The sequence below is a fragment of the Zalophus californianus genome, chromosome 4 (assembly GCF_009762305.2).
Source record: "Zalophus californianus isolate mZalCal1 chromosome 4, mZalCal1.pri.v2, whole genome shotgun sequence".
Classification (NCBI taxonomy): domain Eukaryota; kingdom Metazoa; phylum Chordata; class Mammalia; order Carnivora; family Otariidae; genus Zalophus; species Zalophus californianus.
The window spans coordinates 96,514,838-96,537,226 of NC_045598.1; the positions used below are offsets into that span (position 1 = coordinate 96,514,838).

At 41.4% G+C, this 22,389-nt stretch overlaps 1 protein-coding gene and 1 pseudogene across 1 annotated transcript; one reads left to right on the plus strand and one right to left on the minus strand.

Moving 5' to 3' along the window:
- The first annotated feature begins 2,841 nt into the window (after positions 1 to 2,841).
- Positions 2,842 to 4,457, plus strand: LOC113939866 (annotated as a pseudogene).
- A 3,838-nt stretch (positions 4,458 to 8,295) lies between these two features.
- Positions 8,296 to 21,726, minus strand: BCAS2 (BCAS2 pre-mRNA processing factor). The gene is made up of 7 exons (XM_027576542.1): positions 21,551 to 21,726; positions 21,353 to 21,445; positions 19,002 to 19,072; positions 15,840 to 16,001; positions 10,982 to 11,032; positions 10,062 to 10,142; positions 8,296 to 8,604 (listed from the first exon to the last, which is right to left on the minus strand). Exons 1-7 carry the CDS (start codon positions 21,641 to 21,643, stop codon positions 8,478 to 8,480), a joined length of 678 nt encoding a protein of 225 aa, XP_027432343.1. The 5' UTR covers positions 21,644 to 21,726; the 3' UTR covers positions 8,296 to 8,477.
- Between the last annotated feature and the right edge of the window lie 663 nt (positions 21,727 to 22,389).

Genomic DNA, 22,389 nt, shown 5'->3' on the forward strand with positions numbered 1-22,389 from the left:
CCTTGGCTAATGGCCTCCTTCCTTCATCTTTGGAGCCAGCCATTTAGCATCTTCTCCCCCCTCTGACCTCCAACTTCCCTCCTGTGAGGACCCTTGGCATGACATTGGGCCACCCAGATTAATCCAGGATATTTCCCCATCTCATGAACCTTAACTTTTTTTTTTTTTAAGATTTTATTTATTTATTTGAGAGAGAGTGAAAGCAAGAGAGATCACAGAAGGAGAGGGAGCAGCAGACTCACCGATGAGCTGGGAGCCTGACACAGGACTCGATCCCAGGACCCCATGACCTAAGCCGAAGGCAGATACTTAACCGACTGAGCCACCCAGGCACCCCCTCATGAACCTTAACTTAATCACAACTGCATAATTCCTTTTGCCAAGGAAATTAACGCATTTACAGGTTCTGGGGATTATGATCCGAACATCTGTGGGGGCCATTATTCAGCTAACTATAACTATCTATAAAGGAATATGAAAGGCAATTAATATAAAAACTGAGCAGCAAGCACATCCTAGCTATGTTCAGAGGAGGTGTCTTAGTCTGCTCAGGTTGCTCTAACAAGAACACCAGAGACTGGGCAGATTAAACAACAAACATGGAAGCCTCCCAGTTCTGGAGGCTGGGAAATCCGAGACAATGGCACCAGCAGATTTGGTGTCCAGTGAGAGCCCACTTCCTGTTCATAGGTAGCAGCCCTCTCTTTGTGTCTTCATATGGCAGAAGAGGGGAGAGAGCTCTCTGGGGTCTCTTTCCTATTCCTGGGGGCTCCACCCTCATGATGTAATCGCCCCCCAGAGGCCCCACATCTAAATACCATCATATTGGGGATTAGATTTCAACATATGAATTTGCAGGGGGAGAGGGGATACCAATGTTCAGTCTATAGCAGAAGGCAATATTGCAATAATTGGATGAAGGCCCATAGGAGAAAATAAACTAAACAACCTCTGGGTCATGTTCTGGTTACAGCTTCCTGGACAGCTACAAAAGTCTATTCTGGGAAAATTAGGGAACAAGGTTGTAAATTAATCTGGGGAAACAAAGGGTTTAGCATTGTTGGGGTTTCTGGCAAGGCTGGGATGAAGGCTAGGTATGACTGCACATTTGGCAGGAATATGTTCAGATGAACTCCTACGAGGTTTCTACTTCTAAGCTCTCTGGGGGTAAACAGAGCAGAACACTTCAGCAGGTCAAGGAGGGAGACCAGGAACTTCATGAGGATGTAGGGCAAGCCAACTGTGGGACAGAAATGTGGACCAGGCTTACCTGGGCATTCTGCTCCTCAGGGTAAAAAGATAGTACCATGATAATGATCATCTTTGTGATGAGAGCTCTCAAAATGTTTGTTTCTGGAGTCACACTGTTCCAATCTATAACTGGGTGCCCTCAATAGAGTGTACAAATATAATCCTGGGATTCCCTTTCACCAATCTCTGTGGAAGTTTCCCATTACCTTTTCCCTTTGTTGGATCAGAAGAGCACATCCTGCAGCAGCTCCTTAGGAAAAGATACTCAGGTAGTAAGTGTTTTTGAGATCTCACTTGACTGAAAATATCTTTATTCTATCCTCAACTTAACTAATAATTTGACTATGTATAGAGTCCTAGGTTGGAAATTTTTCATAAGAAATCCAAAGGCACTGCTCCTTTGTCTTTCTAGCTTCGAGTTAATTTTGAGAAGCCTGAAGATATATTGATTCTGGATTTTTTTTTCAAAGTTGTTGCTGTATTCTCTTCTTCTATTAGGAAGTGTCTTCACATTCTTTGTTTATATAATCATTATTGAGAATGGACCACTGGCATCATCTTGAGGATGCCTGAGATCACCTCAAGATGCCGGCCAGGGCCCTCCTGGGTTCATAACAAGGAGCTCAAGAACAAATGCACTTTTTTCCCCATCACCAGTCTGGAAGGTACCATGAACATTGTTCTAGTGAGCATTACTGATTCTTCATTCTTGATACGTCTCCCTTAGATCTGCAGAATCTTCTTTTTGTCCTTGGGGTTCTGACATTTCACAATAATATGCTTTGAAGTTCATTTATTTTCATCTGTTGTGCTGGGACCTTGGAATCTAGAAACTCATTATCATTCAATTCTGGAAAATTCTGGATTATTTTGTTGATGATTTTCTCCATTTTCATTTCTTTTCTTCTTTCTCTTCTTTCTCTATCTCTCTCTTTCTTTTTTAATCTCAAGATATTTGGATACTGACCTGAACTAGTCCTTATTTTTTTTTCTCTATTTTCTATTTTTGCCTTTTTGGTCCCACTTTCTGGGACAGTTTGTCAAAAAAAATTTTTTTTTAAGATTTTATTTATTTGTCAGAGAGAGAGAGGGAGAGCACAAGCAGGGGGAGCAGCAGGCAGAGGGAGAAGCAGGCTCCCCGCTGAGCAGGACGCAATCCCAGGACCCTGAGATCATGACCCGAGCCAAAGGCAGATGCTTAACCACTGAACCACCCAGGCATCCCCAGATTTTTAATTCCTAATGTTTATATTGCATTTTAACTTTTGCTACCATTAAAATTCCTAAGAGCTGTTTTGTTCTCTGGGTGTTCCTTAATAAAATAGCATTTGGGTTTTTTTAAATCTTCTTACTTCTTTGAGGATATATTTTTCTTTTTTTTCTTAAGTAAACTCTACCCCCAATGTGAGGCTTGAACTCACAACCCTGAGATCAAGAGTCACATGTTCTACCAACTGAGCCAGCCAGGCGCCCCAACTGAGGATACATATATATTTTTAAAGATTTTATTTATTTGAGAGAGAGACACAGCGAGAGAGGGAACACAAGCAGGGGGAGTGGGAGAGGGAGAAGCAGACTTCCCGAGGAGCAGGGAGCCAGATGCGGGGCTCGATCCCAGAACCCTGGGATCACGACCTGAGCCGAAGGCAGACGCTTAACGACGGAGCCACCCAGGCGCCCCTGAGGATACATTTCTTAACAAAAAAGGTTTCCTTGCACCATCTGTTGTTTTCCTCATGGGGTTTCCTGTTTTTTTCCTTGTCTTTCATGATAAAGACATCTCTCAGCTATCTATCTGGTAATCCTCGATGGTTCGTTCATATTTAAGAGTGGGGAAGTCCCTGTGCAGCCCACCCTGGATGTCCGCCCCTCACTGACCCGAGTCCGAGGTCATGGTGAACGAGGTTATCAAGTGCAAGGCTGCAGTTGCCTGGGAGGCAGGAAAATCCCTCTCTGTAGAGGAGGTAGAGGTGGCACCCTCAAAGGCTCATGAAGTTCGAATTAAGATGATTGCCACTGCAGTTTACCACGCCGATGCCTATACCCTGAGTGGGGCTGAGCCTGAAGGGAGTTTTCCAGTGATCTTGGGACATGAAAGTGCTAGAACCATGCAAAGTGGTGGTGAAGGATTTACTAAGCTGAAGGCAGGTGATACTGTCATCCCACTTTACATCCCACAGTGTGGAGAATGCAAATTTTGTCTAAACCCTAAAACAAACCTTTGCCAGAAGATAAGAATTACTCAAGGCAGAGGATTAATGCCAGGCGAACCAGTAAATTTACTTGCAAAGGAAAGACAATTCTGCATTCCATGGGGACCATCACGTTTTCTGAATATACAGTCGTGGCTGATATCTCTGTTGCCAAAATTGATCCGTTAGCACCTTTGGATAAAGTCTGTCTTCTGGGTTGTGGCATTTCAACTGGTCATGGTGCTGCTGTGAACACTGCCAAGGTGGAGCCTGGCTCTACTTGTGCCATCGTTGGCCTAGGCGGAGTTGGACTGGCGGCTGGCATGGGCTGTAGGTGGCTGGTCCATCCGGATCATTGGTGTAGACATCAATGAAGATGAATTCACAAGGGCTAAGGAGTTTGGAGCCTCTGAAGGTATTAACCCCAGGAGTTCAGTAAACCCATCCAGGAAGCGCTCATTGAAATGACTGTCGGGGGAGTGGACTATTCCTTCGAGTGTGCTGGTAATGTGAAGGTCATGAGAGCAGCGCTGGAGGCGTGCCACCAAGGCTGGGGCGTCAGCATGGTAGTTGGAGTAGCTGCTTCAGAGGAAGAAATCACTCTCCCGTTTCAGCTGGTAACAGGCCGCATGTGGAAAGGCAATGCCTTTGGAGAATGGAAGAGTGTGGACAGTGTCCCAAAGTTGGTGTCTGAATAGATGTCCAAAAAGATTCAAGTTGATGAACTGGTGACTTACACTCTGTCTTTTGACCAAATTAATGAAGCCTTTGAACTGATGCATGCAGGAAAGAGCATTTGAACTGTTGTAAAGCTATAAATTCAGCAGAGAAAACATATCCATCCTTGTACCTAAGTCCTGTGGTCTGACTGGCACAGCTCAACAAGCAGGGAGAAGCTCTTCCAAGTTCACAGCCTCTTAGACCTTCTCTACTACCACTTCCAGAGTGACCTACTCTAGGCAATATTTTGTGTATAATTCATAAATCTCTAATCAAGGACAGGGCTAAGAGTCATAAATCTGTTTTCTAAACTCTCCTTCACATGAATAACTGCTCGCTCATTAAGGAATATTTTAATACAATAAAAGTAATTTCTGCAAAAAAAAAAAAGAGTGGGGAAGTAAAACACAGATTAGAAGCTGTGTGTGCTGGAGTGGGAGGGGTTGTTGAACCTCACTGCAAAGGGACTTGACTGGGTCATTTGTTGAAAAACTCAATTTCAACAACTTTAGGTTTTTTTCTCTTGGGCTCCAAAGACTTTCCAATTTCCAAAGATTCTCCAAAGACTTTCCAATTTCCTGTTGAGAGAGGGCAGAGAGCAGGGGATGGAGGGATGGAGAACAGTCTCAGTGTATATCCATTCACATAGTGTTTGTTTTTAACACAACTGTGGCTCTCAACTTTGTCACAGTGTATCTGTTTCATTTTCTTAGGGCTGTGGTAACAACATACCACACACGGGGCGGGGGGGGGGGGGAAGGGGGAGGGGACGGGCTTAAAACAACAGACATTTACCATCTCACAGTTCTGGAGCCTAGAAGTCTGAAGTCACAGTGTCAGCATGGCCGGGCTCTTTCTGAAGGCTCTAGGAAGAATGCATTCCATGCCTCCCTCCCAGCTTCCAGTGCTTACTAGCAACCTTTGGCATTCCTCGGCTTGTAGACTTGTCACTGCAATCTCTGTCTTTATGTGGTGTTCTTCTCTTGGTGCGTCTTCACAATGTCGTGTGTGTGTGTGTGTGTGTGTGTGTGTGTGTGTGTATGCGTGCGCGCGCGCCCGTCTTCCTCTCTTCTAAGGACAGTGGCCAGGATGGATTTAGGGCCCATCTTCTATGTGGATGTTTACTTTGTTCTGCCCCATCTAACGATTTTACGCCTGAATCATTGGAAGGAGAATGGGAGGGATATTAAAACATGTCTAAGTTTAGAAAAACCAAGTATGTCCACAAATTCTTCAACACTATCCCCAACTGAGGTGGAATCTAATTCCTCTCCCTTGAACAATGGCTGGACTCACTGACTTGCTTCTAACAAATACAACGCATCAGAAGTGTGACTTCTGGGGCTAAGTCATAAAAGGTAATACAGCTTTTGCTGGACTCTGACATACGCCTTTGGAGTCCTGAGCTGTCATGCAAGAAATCTGGCTACCCTGAAGCCTCCATACCAGAGAAGCCACATAGAGAGAGCTGCCCCAAAGATTCCTGAATGTCCCAGCTCTCAGCTGTTTGAATCTTTCCAGCCCATGTGTCGGATACAAGTGAACAACCTATTGAGAAGACACGAGTCCCAGCCACTATCTGATCACAACTGTACAAGAAACTCTAAGTACTCTCTACCTGAGCCCAGTAAATCCCCAGAACTGTGAAAGGTAACATAAATGCTTGTTATTGTTTTATACCACTAAGTTTGGGGTGGCAATAATACTGGATTGGAACAGAATAGCAGAAAGGGAAAAGGGGGTGGAGAGGTAAAGGAAGAAAAAGAACATGTCTTTTATAAAAATTTAAAAAAATTTGGGCGCCTGAGTGGCTCAGTCGTTAAGTGTCTGCCTTCAGCTCAGGTCGTGATCCTAGGGTCCTGGGATCGAGTCCCACATCGGGCTCCCTGCTCCGCGGGAAGCCTGCTTCTCCCTCTCCCACTCCCCCTGCTTGTGTTCCTGCTCTCGCGGTGTCTCTGTCAAATAAGTAAAAAAATCTTTTTTTTTTAAGATTTTATTTATTTGAGAGAGACACCGCGAGAGCAGGAACACAAGCAGGGGGAGCGGGAGCGGGAGTGGGAGAAGCACGCTTCCTACCGAGCAGGGAACCCAATGCGGGGCTCGATCCCAGGACCCTGGAATCACGACCTGAGCTGAAGGCCAACACTTAATGACTGGGCCACTCAGGCGCCCCTAAAATGTATCTTTTAAAGATTTTAAGTTATCTCTACACCTAACATGGGGCTCAAACTCACAATCCTGAGATCAAGAGTCACATGCTCTACTGACTGAGCCAGCCAGATGCCCCAGAGATTATTTAAGAGAACTTATAAACATGCCAGCTAACTTGATGGTAACTGAAAGATTTCTTTCATATGGGGCTAGGAAGCTCAATTTCTCTTGAACTTGATAGAGAAGGCTAACTATTTCACGCTTATCTCTGCTCAGTATTTTCCCTTGTAAGATGACAAAAGAGACTGCAATTCATACTCTATACTGGGATAAACATCGTAAAAATCAAGTGTTTTGCTGCATATGTTACATATCTTCAGGAAAAAATACCTGGTTATTTTATCTTGAGGGTCTTAAGTTAGGATGGTTTATGTTGTGACAGAATATCCAACTCAAATTGACTTGCAAAATAGGCAGTTTATTGGCTCACAGATCAACCTAGCTGTGGGGCTAGTTAGCCTGCAGACTTGTTTTCTCTTAGCTTTGTTGGGGCCATCCTCAAGCTCTACATAGTTATTTATGAACAGGAGAGGAATCTCAACTAATGGGACAAATTTTAGGAGTACGATGTGTCTAAAGAAAAAGAACTCTCAATCTCAATTTAGTGATTTGCCATTGATGAGAGCCACTGATTTCTATGGCGTAATGCCCTCTGACCCGGGCCCGCCAAGCTCCCCTTGGTCAAGGAAACGTGCAAACCCTGCAAGCTGGGCACTACACCAGACTGGGATTTACTAGCAAAATACCAAGAGTGAGGAGGATTTGAGGGAGTATCACTGGAGAGAGGAGTGTGGCAAGGGACAGGGACTACCTGTAGTCTCTCAGGCAGGAAATAGCAGAAGATTAAAATTTCTCGGGGCTGAGTAGAAGGTGCAGCAAATTGGATGAGGCAATAGTGGAATTAATTCTCCCATGGGGCAATAATATCATTAAAAAAAAATTAAAAGATTGCAGGGATGCCTCGCTGGCCAGTCAGAAGAGCATGCAACTCTTGATCTTGGGGTTGTGAGTTTGAGCCCCACGTTGGGTGTAGAGATTACTTAAGAAAAATAAAGTAAGTAAAATAAAAACTTAAAAAAAATAAAAGATTGCAATATTTGGTGCTCAGGGCAAGTTATGACCTTAAACCAGGAACCCTCTGCTCCCAAGAATGTTATTCTCTCTCCTCCATTAAGAAAAACTTGCAGTAACATTGTTTTAATACTCCATCTTACTCCCTCCTGCAATAATGGGCTTTGTTGTTGTTTAGTTTTTATTTCATAATCATAAACTTAACTCTGCATCACAGCCAGACTTGAGATAAGGAAAACCTGGAACCCAAAGAGCAGTGAGAGCACAAAGATTACAGGAGCCTGCAAATATTTTCTCTGAATCGGGCAGTAATCTTTTATACTTGTTAATTCCTTACAAATAGAGAGAATACAACTCCGGTGCTGTGCTAGGCTACTGGATTGAACACCTGGATAACTTTCTAGCTATACAACTTTAACAAGTTACTTAATGAGCACCCATTACAGCTCTCTGCATGGGAACACAGTACCTACCTTCCTAAGGTTTTTGTGAGGATCAAACGATTTTTTTATTCCTATTAGTTCATTTTCCTAACGTGCTTAGAACAGGGCTCAGTACATATGAAGCTTTATGAAACTGTTACCTATGATGATGATGATGGATGATAGAAATGGAGACATTGTATTTTGGAAGTCTTGTTTGGTAATCAAAAATTCTGTTTAGAAATACCCCTTTATTTGGAAACATACAAACCAAAAGTTTCCAACTTCTTGTACATGTTAAAAACTTTCAATAAAGATCTCTCGGATATAAAATATGTTCCAGTGGTTCAAAATTAATTCTATGATATATTATTCTAATATTATACTTATTTTGAAAGCATATTTTTTTAAATGGCAAAAAAAAAAATCCCACCAAGCTGAAAGTTTTTATTTTGCCAAAATGCACAAATTTAACAGTCCACACTCTACAATAAACATTTCACCACTGATGATTTCCTTAAGATGCTGTTCTCCCTCACAGTTGAGATGCCTGATCTTCTGTGAAAGCCCAACTTGCCTTCCTTTCTCCCCAGCAAGTTCATCTGTCTTTTTAGAAGTCTTGCCGGATGTTTTCTTTGTTTGCCTCTCCATGCTGCTGCTTCATTTGAAAGATTTCATTTTCTAATTGCACAATAGTCCTTTCAATTTCATAATTCTTACTGACCAGGGATACCCAACTAGAAAAGTAAAAAAAGGAAGAAAAAAAAAGGAAAAATTACTCAATATAAAATTTCTCTTAGAAGCTATTTACCATATACGCGTTTTCAGCCAGGGTCATAATGTGAACCTTCACTTCTAACTTTCCATTTAAAAAACTGAGGCACAATCAGGGGAAAGTGGGTAAAGGTACATAAGATTCTAGATGTACTGGGTGCCTGGGTGGCTCTGTCGGTTAAGCGTCTGTTTTTGGCTCCGGTCATGACCTCAGGGTCATGAGATCGAGCCCCACACCAGGCTCCATGCTGAGTCTGCTTGAGATTCTCTCTCTTTCCCTCTCCTTTCCCCCCTTGTCCTTCTCCCCATTTGAGCTCTAAAATAAATACATAGAATCTTAAAAAAAAAAAAAAGATTCTAGTTGTATTAGCTCTTGTAAATTTATGTGAATCTGCAATGATTTCAAATTAAAAAAAAATTTTAACAACCAAATTAGAAATAATTGGAGAAAGGACGAGGTGATGGAAGATTATATTTAACGGGATTAACATAAAAGGAGAGAAAACGGGGCAGAGACAAGAGTTTAAAATGGTGGAGAAATTTCGAAAACAAGAGATAATTCCACAGATCCAAGCAGCCTTCCCCCTTCCCCAGAAAAATCAGGACAAATGAAAAGAAACACACATGTATACTTGGGAGATTATATTAGCTTGAAGAAAAACGTGAAAAGATGAAGAGATTGATAACATGAAATACACAGAGGTGGAGAAGGTGGAACAAGGAGAAAGATGGGGGGAGGAAGAAGGGAAATAGCAAAGCAAAAAAAGAGAAATGACACAAAATTCATGATTACAGGGATTCATATAAACTTAGCTATGCATATGAAGAACATTTTAAAACTAAAATAAACAAAGGAAAAAACCTGAGACACAAATGATCAAAGTATGAAATCTCCCACCCCCATGAGTTTAAAATATAGATATATTTTTTCCTTTTAAACAGAGTGTAAGTAGAATCCTATTCAGAGCAGAAATACTGAACTGAAAACAGGGTGCTCTGAGACCAGAGTCAAATGACAGTGGTTCTGTCCCTCTCACTGCCTTCCAGGTCCACACATCAGAGACAGGCAGAGGCAGGGAAGAGTGGGATTCAGAAAACAGTATTTCTGGGGTGCCTGGGTGGTTCAGTCGGTTGAGCGACTGCCTTCAGCTCAGGTCATGATCCCAGGGTCCTGGGATCGAGCCCTGCATTGGGCTCCCTGCTCGGCGGAGAGCCTGCTTCTCCCTCTACTTCTGTCTGCCGCTCTGCCTACTTGTGCTATCTCTGTTAAATAAATAAATAAAAATCTTAAAAAAAAAAAAAAAAGAAAACAGTATTTCTGTGACACCTGTGGCATCCCATTTGAATACTGTTGAATCATACTGTTAAATCCTGATCTTAAAATGTGCGAAGCGATTTAAAAGATGATAGAAATACTCACGTTGACTCCATTTCCCTTAATTTAGATCCAGCTGTGAGTTGCATGTTTTTTCGCTGCCAGTTTAAATCTTGAATATGTTTCCTGTAAAAAATTATTTATACAACCCACCTACATTTTAACATAAGACTAAAATCAACAGAAAAATCTACAATCAACGTAATACATCTGTAATTCCTTAAGAACAGATGTATACAGTAACAGACTAATTCCAGGAATTAACTTTCTTCTGTTTTTCAATCACAAATTTCATAAAACAAGCTCACCGTAAAAAATTAAACACATACACATACATGCACACACAGAGATTAAAAAGCAGAAGTCCCTCCTCCCATGTGCTTTTCCTTCTAATTACTGTTCAGTTTTTGGTGGGTGTTTCCCCAAACTCTTTCCTATGTGTATGTGCAAATAGAGATTAATTTTTTTTAAGTAATCTCTACGCCCAATGTGGGGCTCAAGCTCACAACCCCAAGATCTACTGACTGAGACAGCCAGGCACCCCAAGATGAATTTTTTTTACATAAATCAGATTATACATGTTCTGCAACATTTTCTCCTAAAAGTGCCTTTTCAATGTCTGCAGATTTGCAAACTACAAATGACCTGGTAGAAATGTTTTCAGACGTTAAGTCTATTTCTCCTCCACTCCAGTAGAGCAAACCCAGCACTGGATGCTGGACAGACTGGATCATCAAGTATTACTCTCATATGACTACAGTCCATTGGTTCCTTTTTCTTCTCATTCTGTTTATTAAGGGTTCACCTAAACTTTATTCTAAAGTAAGAGGAAAATAGGGGCACCTGGCTGGCTCAGTCAGAAGAACATGCGACTCTTGATCTTGGGGTTGTGAGTTCAAGCCCCACATTGCATGGAGAGATTACTTAAAAATAAAATAAAAAAATAAGAGGAAAAAACAACTTACCTTAACTTCTGGAGCTCTTTCTGTGCATGTTCAATCATATGAACTAGATTTCTAAAGAGGGAAAAGAGGAAAATCAGATTAATATACATTAAAATTGAATAATACCAACTAAAAGTGAGCTATCTAGTTGATGCAAGTTCCAGTCATTCTGCTATTGAGCTCTGGTGCCAAATACCACACCACTCTATACATATTAACTACTTTAATTCTCCTAAGAATTCTTTGAGGTAGGTATGATTACCCCTATTTCACACGTGAGGACGTTAAAAGCTTAGAAAAATTAAGTAACTTGGCTAAGGTAACATAGGTGAATGTCAGACTGAATTCCATTTCAGGTGTTTTAACCTCTTGAGCCCAACCAGTTTACTGACACTCTGATTTCCTGCACCAAGTCACTTCTTAAACTGTCATTACTTTTCATGGAGAACATGGAAAATAACTCATATGAGTGTATTCATTCAAATCCCTTATTATCTCCGTATTTCTGTACCTACATTTATCCTGCCATTCTCTCCTCCTGTCGACTGCTAACTAGAGAGGGAAGAGAAAACTGGAAGGCTGGAGATTGTGATTCCAGTACAAGTCGGCTCTCACTGGCACAGGGGAGAAGCTGAGCAATACAGAGTGCCATGTTATTACTGTCATTAGAGAAGTGATTCAAGGGTAGAGACCACCCCCACCCCCTCAAGTAACAGCTTTATTGAGATATAATTCTCACAACCATACCAATTTCCTCTAAAGGCAGTAGAGAATCGCCTTTAGGGTCCATTTCAACCACAGCGGCCCTATAATTCTCTTGCTCTAAATCCAGTATTGTTTCCTGGCTTTTGTGACTCAAATATCCTGCTTTTCTCCTATTTTTCTATCTCTACTGACTTTTTTTCTAACTGCAATTCTCTGAAGATTCAGTCTTCAAACACCTGTGTCTCTCCAGGCTTATCTACAGCTCATCCCCCTTTCCTTGACTTCTACGATCACTGCATGCTCCTGATGACAATTAAGCTTGGTACTCTAGTATTGACCTCCGACCTTGAATAGGAAGCTTCCCCTTGAACGACCTCTTCCTGAAAGCCCAGTTTATTTGTTGTCTTCTCCTTTCTTTCATCCTCTGTAAGTACAAGCATACCTGAGATACTGCGTGTTTGGTTTCAGACCACACAATAAAGCAAGTGTAACAATAAAGCAAATCAAATGAACTTGTTCTCCAGTGCATATAAAAATTATGTTTATACTATATCGTAGTCTATTAAGTGTGTGATAGCATTATGTGTAAAAAAAAAAAGTACCTGCCTTAATTAAAAAATACTTTATTACTAAAAACAGCTAACCACTGTTCTGAGTTTTCAATGAGTTGTGATCACAGATCACTGTAACAATTATAATGGAGAAGTCTGAAATACTGAAAAGAATCACTAAGATGTGACAGAGACAGGAAGTGACCAAATGCCACTGGAAAATGGTGCCAACAGACTTGCTGAGGCAAGACTGTCACAAACCTTCAATTTGTAAAAACTGTAGTACAGCAAAGTGTAATAAAATGAGGTATACCCATACACAGGTCCCTTCTCAAGCACTTTGAACATATTTCTATTAAAACTTACGCTGCATGGAGCACTGGGTGTTATACACAAACAATGAATCATGGAACACTCATCAAAAACTAATGACGTAATGTATGGTGATTAACCTAACAATTAAAAAAAAAAACTTATGGCACTGCATCATGGGTGTCAGAAGACTTGGGTTCTAGTCCCAGCCCTGCCCTAAATAGCTGTGTGTCCTTGAATGAGTCACTTGACATCAATGAGGCTAAGCCTGTTTATCCGTAAAAACAAGGGCTGACCTCGAAGTTTTCCCTTTAATTGCAAGTACATAATTCTCTCATTAATGAAATTTTTTTTCCAAGCGGTCATGAACCAAGACCTACTTAGAGCTAAAAGCTTTTTGCCCAGCATGTTTGATGTCCTCAAATCCTTTCACAAGGAAAGAAAAGTTACTTTACTAATATGGAAAGACAAAGAAGTGGATTAGAGTAGAGCCTTAAATAAACTGAATTTGGGTAGTCTAAGTAAAGGCATTCCAGGAGGAGGTGAGGCATGAGTAAAGGCCCAGAGACAGAGTTATGATAATCACAAGAGAGAGGATTCCTTTGGCTGGAGTGAAAGTCTACCACTGAGATATGCAGCCGTTTGCCTTGAATACCATGTCAAATAGTCTGGATCTTACCTTGCAACAAATGGGAAATTATTAAAGGTTTCTAGGCAAGTTGAAAGCAATGTTTTCTTCAATGTATTATTTTTTCCCCCTGGATCTATGCTCTCTTCCCTTCTTGGGAGTGTTCTCACTCTCTTCTAAATGTCCAAAGCTCACCATTTTTATTTTTTTAAAGATTTATTTATTTATTAAAGATTTTACTCATTCGACAGAGAGAGACACAGCAAGAGAGGGACACAAGCAGGGGGAGTGGGAGAGGGAGAAGCAGGCCTCCCGCTGAGCAGGGAGCCCGATTCCAGCGGCTCGATCCCAGGACCCCGGGATCATGACCTGAGCTGAAGGCAGACGCTTAACGACTGAGCCACCCAGGTGCCCCTAAAGATTTATTTATTTTAGAGAAAGAGAGCATGGGGGGAGAGGGGCAGAGGGAGAGGGAGAGGGTGAGAAAGAATCTCAAGGAGCCCAACATGGGACTCAATCTCAGTACCCTGAGATCACGACCTGAGCCGAAATCAAGAGTCAGGCACCTAACCAACTAAGCCACCCAGGTGCCCCCAAATCTCACCATTTTTAAATGACCTTGATTCTTAGCACCCCTTCTGTGGGTGTCTGTAGTTTGTGGAGCACAGCGCACAATAGAGCATGTGCCCCCACACTGCTAAAAATGGACTACTGGTTATCTGGCAGAGAAACAGCTTGTCTCCTCAACTAGGTAAAGCTTCTTGAGGACGAGATCACATTTTTCCCCTTTGTGAAATACAGACCTTTTTTTTTTAAACAGACATTTTTTTGATCGATCTATTTCTTAATCCTCCCAACCCCATTTTTCCTTTATCTCCCTTGCAACATATTCACAAGGGAAATGGAACTGTTTATGCTGCAGTTTCCCAAATTCCAGATTTTGCCCACTGGATCCTTACATGGCCAAAGAAATTTAAAACATAATTCTGAAAAATTGAGAGAAGGTATTTATCACTTTGTGATTTTGCTTTATTACTCCAGGAAACATACTCTAGCAAATAGTTTGATATAGTGTTATGAGGTTCAATGGCTTTTTCTCCTTAAATTGTTAAATTCCTTAAACTATTAAACTGTTAATACACTCAGGGGATTTTAGGGCTCAAAGGCATCACAGACATCATCTAACCACCAACTTTTACAAATTATAAAATCGAGCCCTAGATAGATAACAAAAGCTAGTTACATGGAACAGAAACTGGAGCTCGGTGGCTTGCGTAGACACCTTGCTTCCCACGTTAATTCTCTACTTACAGTTGATTCTCATTATTTACAAATTCTGTGCTTGTGAACTTACCTACTCACTCAAATTTATCTGTAACCCCAAAATCAATACTTGCAGCGTTTTGAGATCATTAACGGCACGCACAGAGCAGTGCAAAATTTGAGTTGCTGGATGTGTAGATTCTCAGCTGAAGTGGAACAAGGAGGCACTCTGACTTGTTTCAGGTCTCATACAGAGATGACCAAAGGATGGAGTTTAATTTCCAACTCTGCCAAATTACTTAACACTTCTGAACTTTGTTTTCTCTTTTATAAAGAAAATAGAATCTGCCAGGAGGAGTTGTCTTTAGGATTTAAAGTTATAGTCTATATGAGATGTGTATATATACACATACATTGTTTCCGCCAGGAAAAATGGTACAGTATTTGCTAATTCAGCATTCAAGGCCACTTTATAGAACATAACATGCAACTAATAAGAATCGACTGTATGAGCAATCCCCCACATTAAGGACTACATTCCACCATGCTGTGATTTGTCAATGAAACCTCAGAAATCATTTAATTACAATATTACACAATTAATGTAGTTAGGGGGCGCCGGGGTGGCTCCTTAAGAAGGCAGGCTTAAGCATCTGCCTTCAATTCAGGTCATGATCTCAGGGTCCTGGGACCGATCCTGCATCGGGCTCCCTGCTTGGCAGAAAGCCTGCTTCTCCCTCTCCTACTCCCCCTGCTTGTATTCCCTCTCTAGCTGTCTCTCTCTGTCAAATAAATAAATAAAAACAAGAACGAAAGAAAGAAAAGAAAAGAAAAAAATATATGTATGTATGTATGTAGTTAGGTTTAGGTCCTCTCTGTACTTTTTGAGGCAGGTCTCAAAGCAATGGCTTATCATATGGGTTGTAGTAGTTCTAGGACATGATCCCAAATGAAAGTCCACTATACTATTTTTATCCCATGTCCCACATTTTAAAATTTTTTATTTTTATTAAAGATTTCATTTATTCATTTGTCAGAGAGAGAGGGAACACAGCAGGGGGAGCGGGAGAGGGAGAAGCAGGCTCCCCAACAAGAAAGGAGCCCCATGCGGGACTTGATCCCAGGACCCTGGGATCATGACCCAAGCTGAAGGCAGATGTTCAACTGACTGAGCCACCCAGGCATCCCTTAAAGATTCATTTATTTGAGAGAGAGAAAGAGCGAGTGAGTGAGCAAGGGGAAGGGCAGAGGAAGAGAATCTTCAAGTAGATACCCTGCTGAGCATGGAGCCTGACATGGGGATCGATTCCAAGACTCAGATGCTTAAGTGACTGAGCCACCCAGGCACCCATCCCCACATTTTAAAAAAATACCAAAGCTGTGGGTGGTATGGGTTTAATAAAATCAAAAAGCTTCTTACTCATTATATACTTTCCAGGCATTGCATCCATGCTGTGACATTAGTTCCAAATTCTCAATTCGAACTGCCTGATGCTCTAACTGGGCCATAGAATTGTTTACACATTCTTGCCACGCAGTAATGTCATTTTTCTGACCCGAGGAAGGGGCTGGAAGTTCATATCTGAAATTATACAAAAATAAAATGAAACTACGTATTCCCCTAAATCTTTCTTTCCTTCCAACAGAAGGCTTCACAGGTCTATGCACAATGTGAATCCACGGAAGACTGACTACAAGATCAGACTGTGCAATAATATGAACCTATTTATCCTAAGAAACAATTCATTTACAAATAAGATTTTTTAAAAAATATTTTATTTATTTATTTGACAGAGAGAGTCACAGTGAGAGAGGGAACACAAGCAGGGGGAGCGGGAGAGGGAGAAGCAGGCTTCCCACTGAGCAGGGAGCCTGATGCGGGGCTTGACCCCAGGACCCTGAGATCATGACCTGAGCTGAAGGCAGACCCCCAATGACTGAGCCACCCAGGCGCCCCTACAAATAAGATTTAACACCATTATATACAGTAACAAAAAACTGTTTATTTCAGCATGAACTGATTCAAACTACAGTATATTCATATAAAACAGTGTTAAATTAGCTACTGAATGATGCTACTGAAGAATACTTAAAACATTAACATGTTTGTAATATATTAGAAAAAAAAGTAGGATACAAAAAAACCCATGCTATCATTTTTGTAAAAAACACTTACATTCATCCAGCTTCCCACCCACACCACTCTAGAGAAAAAAATGTAAGGGATATAATGATTCTTTGCACTTGGACCTCACTCTATTCTCTCTCTTCACGCTACACAGTCCTTCAACACTGCTGATATAGCCAGTAAGTACACTTTTCATAAATCTCAGCTCATTATTGATGAATTACTACAGACTAAGTTTTAATTTCCATTTTAATATTTTGACTAGATACTGTAAAAACTCCACATTATTTCTAAGAACAACTAAGGGGTATGTAACCGGGATCAAGAAGTGATAAACCAGGGGTGCCTGGGTGGCTCAGTCATTTAAGCATTCAACTCTTGATTTCAGCTCAGGTCATGATCTCAGGGTTGTGAGATCAATTCCCTGAATCTCTGTGTTGGGCTCCTACTTAAGTTTATCTCACTCTCTCTCTTTAAAAAAAAAAAAAAGAAAAAGTGACAAACCATTTTGCTAAAAAAAAAAGCTTTACACATACACCATAAATGTTCCAGTTTTCAAACTTCTGATTATAAACCCACAGTAAGAAGTATCTGTGATCCGTGGGGCGTCTGGGTGGCTCAGTCGTTGAGCGTCTGCCTTCGGCTCAGGTCATGATCTTAGGGTCCTGGGATCGAGCCCCGCATCGGGCTCCCTGCTCAGTGGGAAGCCTGCTTCTCCCTCTCCCTCTCCCCCTGCTTGTGTTCCCTCTCTTGCTATCTCTCTCTCTGTCAAATAAATAAATAAAATCTTAAAAAAAAAAAAACAAAAAAAAAATCTCGATCCAGTATACAAATATACATAGCTCAACAAATGTTTCACAAAACAGGGGTGCCTGGGTGGCTCAGTTAAGTGTCTGCCTTCGACTCCAGCCATGATCTCAGGGTCCTGGGATCAAGCCCCACATCGGGCTCCTTGCTCAGTGGGGAGCCTGCTTTTCCCTCTGCCGCTCCCCCTGCTTGTGCTCTCTTGCTAACAAATAAATAAATAAAATCTTAAAAAAAAAATGTTTCACAAAAACAATACTCACTTTTACATGCAGTATATTCTGGTATTTTCTATTCTATGTCCTTAAAAAAGTGCTGTGAGAACGAAGTTTCCTTCATGATCCACTGCTTAGTGGGTCACTGCCATAAAGGAGTCACTGTCATGAATACCTATAGAGAAGCACCTGAAAATGAAGAACTGAGGAATCCTGGAATTTCTGCCTTTATCACTCAGGCTAGACAGGAAATGGAGCACAAGAAATATGGTCCTCTGGTTCTACAGACTCAAAATCCCTCTTCTAATCTATACATCTGCTGAGAGGATAGACCTACTGTGCATGTGGCCCTCTCTCAAAGGACTCTGCTCTGACAGACTACTTAGTGGCTCCCATAATTCCATAGTTATCTTAAAGTTGAAAGGGATCTTAGATGTTAAGCAATCCAATTCTCCATTTTAGAGGAAGTAACAAAGGATGTCTGGACTTTGTTTCCTTGAGAGAGAAGTAGTTTGTAGTAAAGTGGCACAAGAGGGAAGATAGTGGAACCCAAATCAAACTATCCCAGCACTCTGTGTTTACTAATGTTGGTTTGTGTCAGAGTGAATCAGGGATCATTATAAACCATAACATGGTTTCATCTAGACATGTGATCAGTGAAAAACTAGATGTCTATTCAGGAACATTTCCTTGAAAAAACATTTTTTTTTTTTTTTTAAAGATTTATTTATTTTAGAGAGAGGGAGCAAGTGAGCACAAGCATGGGGACAGGGGAGAGGAAGAGAGAATCCCAAGCAGACCCCATGCTGAGCGCGGAGCCCAATGTGGGGCCTGATCTCATGGCCCCAAGATCTCGACCTGAGCCAAAACTAAGAGTTGGACACTCAACTATTGTGCCACCCAGGTGCCCCTCCTTGAAAATTCTTAAAAACATGTACTTCATTACAATTACCATTGCTGTTGTTGGATTTTACAATATTTTGTGTTTTTTTTTTTTTTTTTTTTAAAGACAGAAAGGGAGCACATGCTTGTGGCAGCGACTGGGGAGGGGGAGCAGGGAGGGGTAGAGGGAGGGGAAAAGGGAAAATCTGAAGCAGGCTCCACACCCAACGTGGAGTCCTACGCAGGGAACTGATCTCACAACCCTCAGATCATGACTTGAGCTAAAATCAAGAGTGGGATGCTTAGCCAACTGAGCCACCCAAGTGCCCCTATTTTGCCTTTTTAAAGAATGGTGCACAGAATATATTTGAATATTAACAAAGGATTATAGGAACCACTATTATTATATGTTCATATTATATATTAAGAAACATAAACATAAAATCAGACAAGAATTTTTTCTTTTCCACACTTTAAGAGCTGTAGCAGTTTTACAAGCAACTTGAAATTAAACAATGATTTGAGTCCAGCTGAAATCAGAAATATGACTTACCGTTTCATACTGAGTAATTCTATTGGTTGTCGAGCAGCCAGTCTTTCAAATTCGTTTCTCATTATGTCGGTCTAATTGGGGGAAAGAATTATTTCCAAAATCATACAGACAACTGCAATTAATAACCACCAATAATGAATCTAACCTACTTAAATATTTCTTTATGCTGTCCATTAAAATGGATCATTTCCAAAAAATTAAAAAGATAAAATAAAATGGATCATTTCCCTTCCCACCAAGTCTTCTCTGGGTTAAGTGCTCTCAAGGATCAGAACACACACACTTCATATGTAAAGGGACCCACAGAGAAAAGGATTATTCCTAGATCAGTGGCTTTCAGTCCCAGCAGCACATAAAAATCAACTGGAAGCTTTGAAAAAAATTTCCATCCCAGCCCCATCTTACCCCTCTTTGCCATTCCCATTTACTTGTTCTGAGGTGGAGACCGGACATGATTACAACTTGTTTTTAACTCATCAGTTGACTGTATAGTGAAGCCAGTGTTGAGGACCATGGAGCTGAGTATTCACTGAGAGTGGGGGAAGGGAGGAGAGGACTTGGACATAAAATAATTTGCTTTAGGGCTTTGAGCCTAAACCCATACTTTCTTTTGGCCCTGGCTCCTATTTTCAGACTTCACTCTTTGCAAAGAATGAGAAATGGGGAAGGGGTGAAAGAAACTGGTTCTGTTATCTGCTCTAACAATTGTATGATTTATTTATTATTTTTTTAAAAGATTTTACTTATTTATTTGAGAGAGAGATAGAGAGAAAGAGCACATAAGCAGGGGGAGCAGCAGGCAGAGGGAGGGAGAAGCAGACTCCCCCACTGAGCAGGGAGCCCGGTGTGGGGCTCGATCCCAGGACCCCGGGATCATGACCTGAGCCGAAGGCAGACGCTCAACGGACTGAGCCACCCAGGTGCTCCACAACTGTACGATTTAAAAAAATACATGGTAAAAAATAAAAAGTAAAAAAATACGTGGTAGAGGTCTACTTCTTTAGGTCCAAGTTTTGGTCAGTATCCTATACCATTTCTGTTCTGCACATTTCCTGGCCTAAGTATAAAGAACTGCTTACGTATTCATTTATAGTAGTATTTCAGTTATCCTGTGTAATTTCAATTTTTTGACAGCTTCAACTATATTAACAATTAGACTAAAAAGTAAGACAGTCCCCCAATTCCTGGCTAGAACAGACTTTCATAAATGGTTAAATGAATTAATGGAAGAGAAGTTTCAAAAGCAATTTGAGGAGTGGTTAAGGTCTTGGGCAAATCAGCTTCTCTAAGCTGCAGTTTTCCCATTTAAAAAATTAGGATAATAAACATATAAGGTACATAGTTCACAGGGCTCTTTTCAGGACTAAGATCGTGAGCCCAGTACACTATCAATTCCTATTTTGAAAAAGGGTTAAATGATCAGTATACTAATTATAAAGATAGGAGGCGTATGTTGTATTTAAGAGAGCTAAAAGGAAAACTCGTTCAAATATTTAAAAGTTTGCGATTGAATGCAGTTATCTGAAATTTTCGGGAGCCAATCTGGTAAGGAAGCATTACTGTACTTACTTCTTAATGTGGTACCATCTATACCTGGGTAACATTTAGCAAACGTATGGGAAAATGACATACCATAGGAACAACTTCCTCCTATTTAAAACTTAACCGACATTTCTTTTCATGTTACTTCAATATAAATACTGCGTTTTAATAACAGAATTCTTTCATTAAATACATGGTTACCTGTAAAGGGGAAAAAAACCAAATACTAAAGTGCCTAACAGAATCTATTAATTTAGAGATGATATTTTACATTTCATTTTAGCTGATTACACCCTAAGTAGTATCTTGGGTGTACTTCCAGGCTAAATATTTAAATAGCATTTTACTTACAAATGGTTTGTCACTTGAGTCATTCACATACATTGGGTAAATACCTAGGCTGTGATACAAAGGCCGCCCTCCAGTGGTTCTCAGGAGCCTAGGCTTACATATATTAAAAATTCCTCATCACTTGTTTTAGAGTAGACCTTAGAGAATAGAGGATGCCTTTGAGAATTTACGCAAGGAGCCGATCTCTGAAAAACTGTACACACTAATTTTTGCATTGCTGGGTACTTCGCGAAGCCCCAGAAAGTCCGTCAGTGGGTCTCGGAATAAGAACGCCGGAGAAGGCTTATCTAGCTGTTTTCAATGGACCGGTAACACCTATACAATAGAGTAAGAAGTAGCTAAACAAGCAATAGTTAAAGCCAGAATTTAAAATGCATTTTTACGTGCTAGATTCTCAATCCAAAATAAAGCTTCACAGGATCCTGGCTCATACGGTGGCCTCAAGACGTCACACTTACTTCAAAAGCAGAATAATCCGGGGCTGTCAGGTAGCTCAGGTAGTTCTTGGTAGGTCGGTATCTGCGGGTTTCCTCCTCCACTAGCGCCGCAGCCTAGAAACGAGAACAGGGGCCAGGGTAGGGGTAGCAAATTCTAAGGTGCTTCTTCCAGCACTAAAGGCCCGAGAGCGCTGAGTCAGCTACCCGGCCTGAACTCACCGCTTCCCGCACACCGGGCGCTTCGTAACCTTGGTCAAAATACGGCAGCGCATCTACCACAACCTCTCCGGCAACTAAGCCCGTGCCCGCCATTCTTAGGCTCGCCTAAACTTTCTGAGTCTGCGCAGACTCAGGCCCATTTCATTACGCCTGCGCTCGCTCTGATGTAATGCACATCTCTTGCGCTCTGGCTCTAGCGCATGCTCAGTTGTCAATTCTGAAGGCGCCCTCGCCCAGCTACTAGGAAGTGCCCGGCCATTTTGTTTTGGTCGGACGTGACGTCACGTCGCGATTTCCCAGAATCAGCGGGACGTCTCCATTTCCTGTACTCCAATGTGCTCCGGTTTTTTGCCTCCGACCGGGAGTAATTTGGAGGGGCATTGGGACTTTTCGTTCCCCGCAGGAAGCTGGTATCTGGAAGGGGAATGCTTTAAAAACTTTTGGAGGAAGCTGGTATCTGGAAGGGGAATGCTTTAAAAACTTTTGGAGGAAACCGGCGGCGGGATTTGGTAGGGAGAGGGATACTGGTTTCATACTCCCCTAACCTTACACCTGCCACCCTTAACTTTTCTCTCTGGCGGTTTTTCTTTCCCGTTGCGCTACTTGCTGTACCCCCCACTATTCTTAGTTTTGAGAACACTTGCATTGGGTAGATGCAGTTACTTCACAGATTCTGGAAGTCGGAGCCAATCGCCAGTTAAAATTGGGAAGCTTTAGGGTCTCCGTAACAAAAGGAACCTGATCTTTTCCTCCAAGGTGAGATTAAAAACTGCCCACCAATTCCAGCTTCAACGAAATCCTGCCATTTTGCCTTCGGGGCGTATATAAAGTCCACTCCT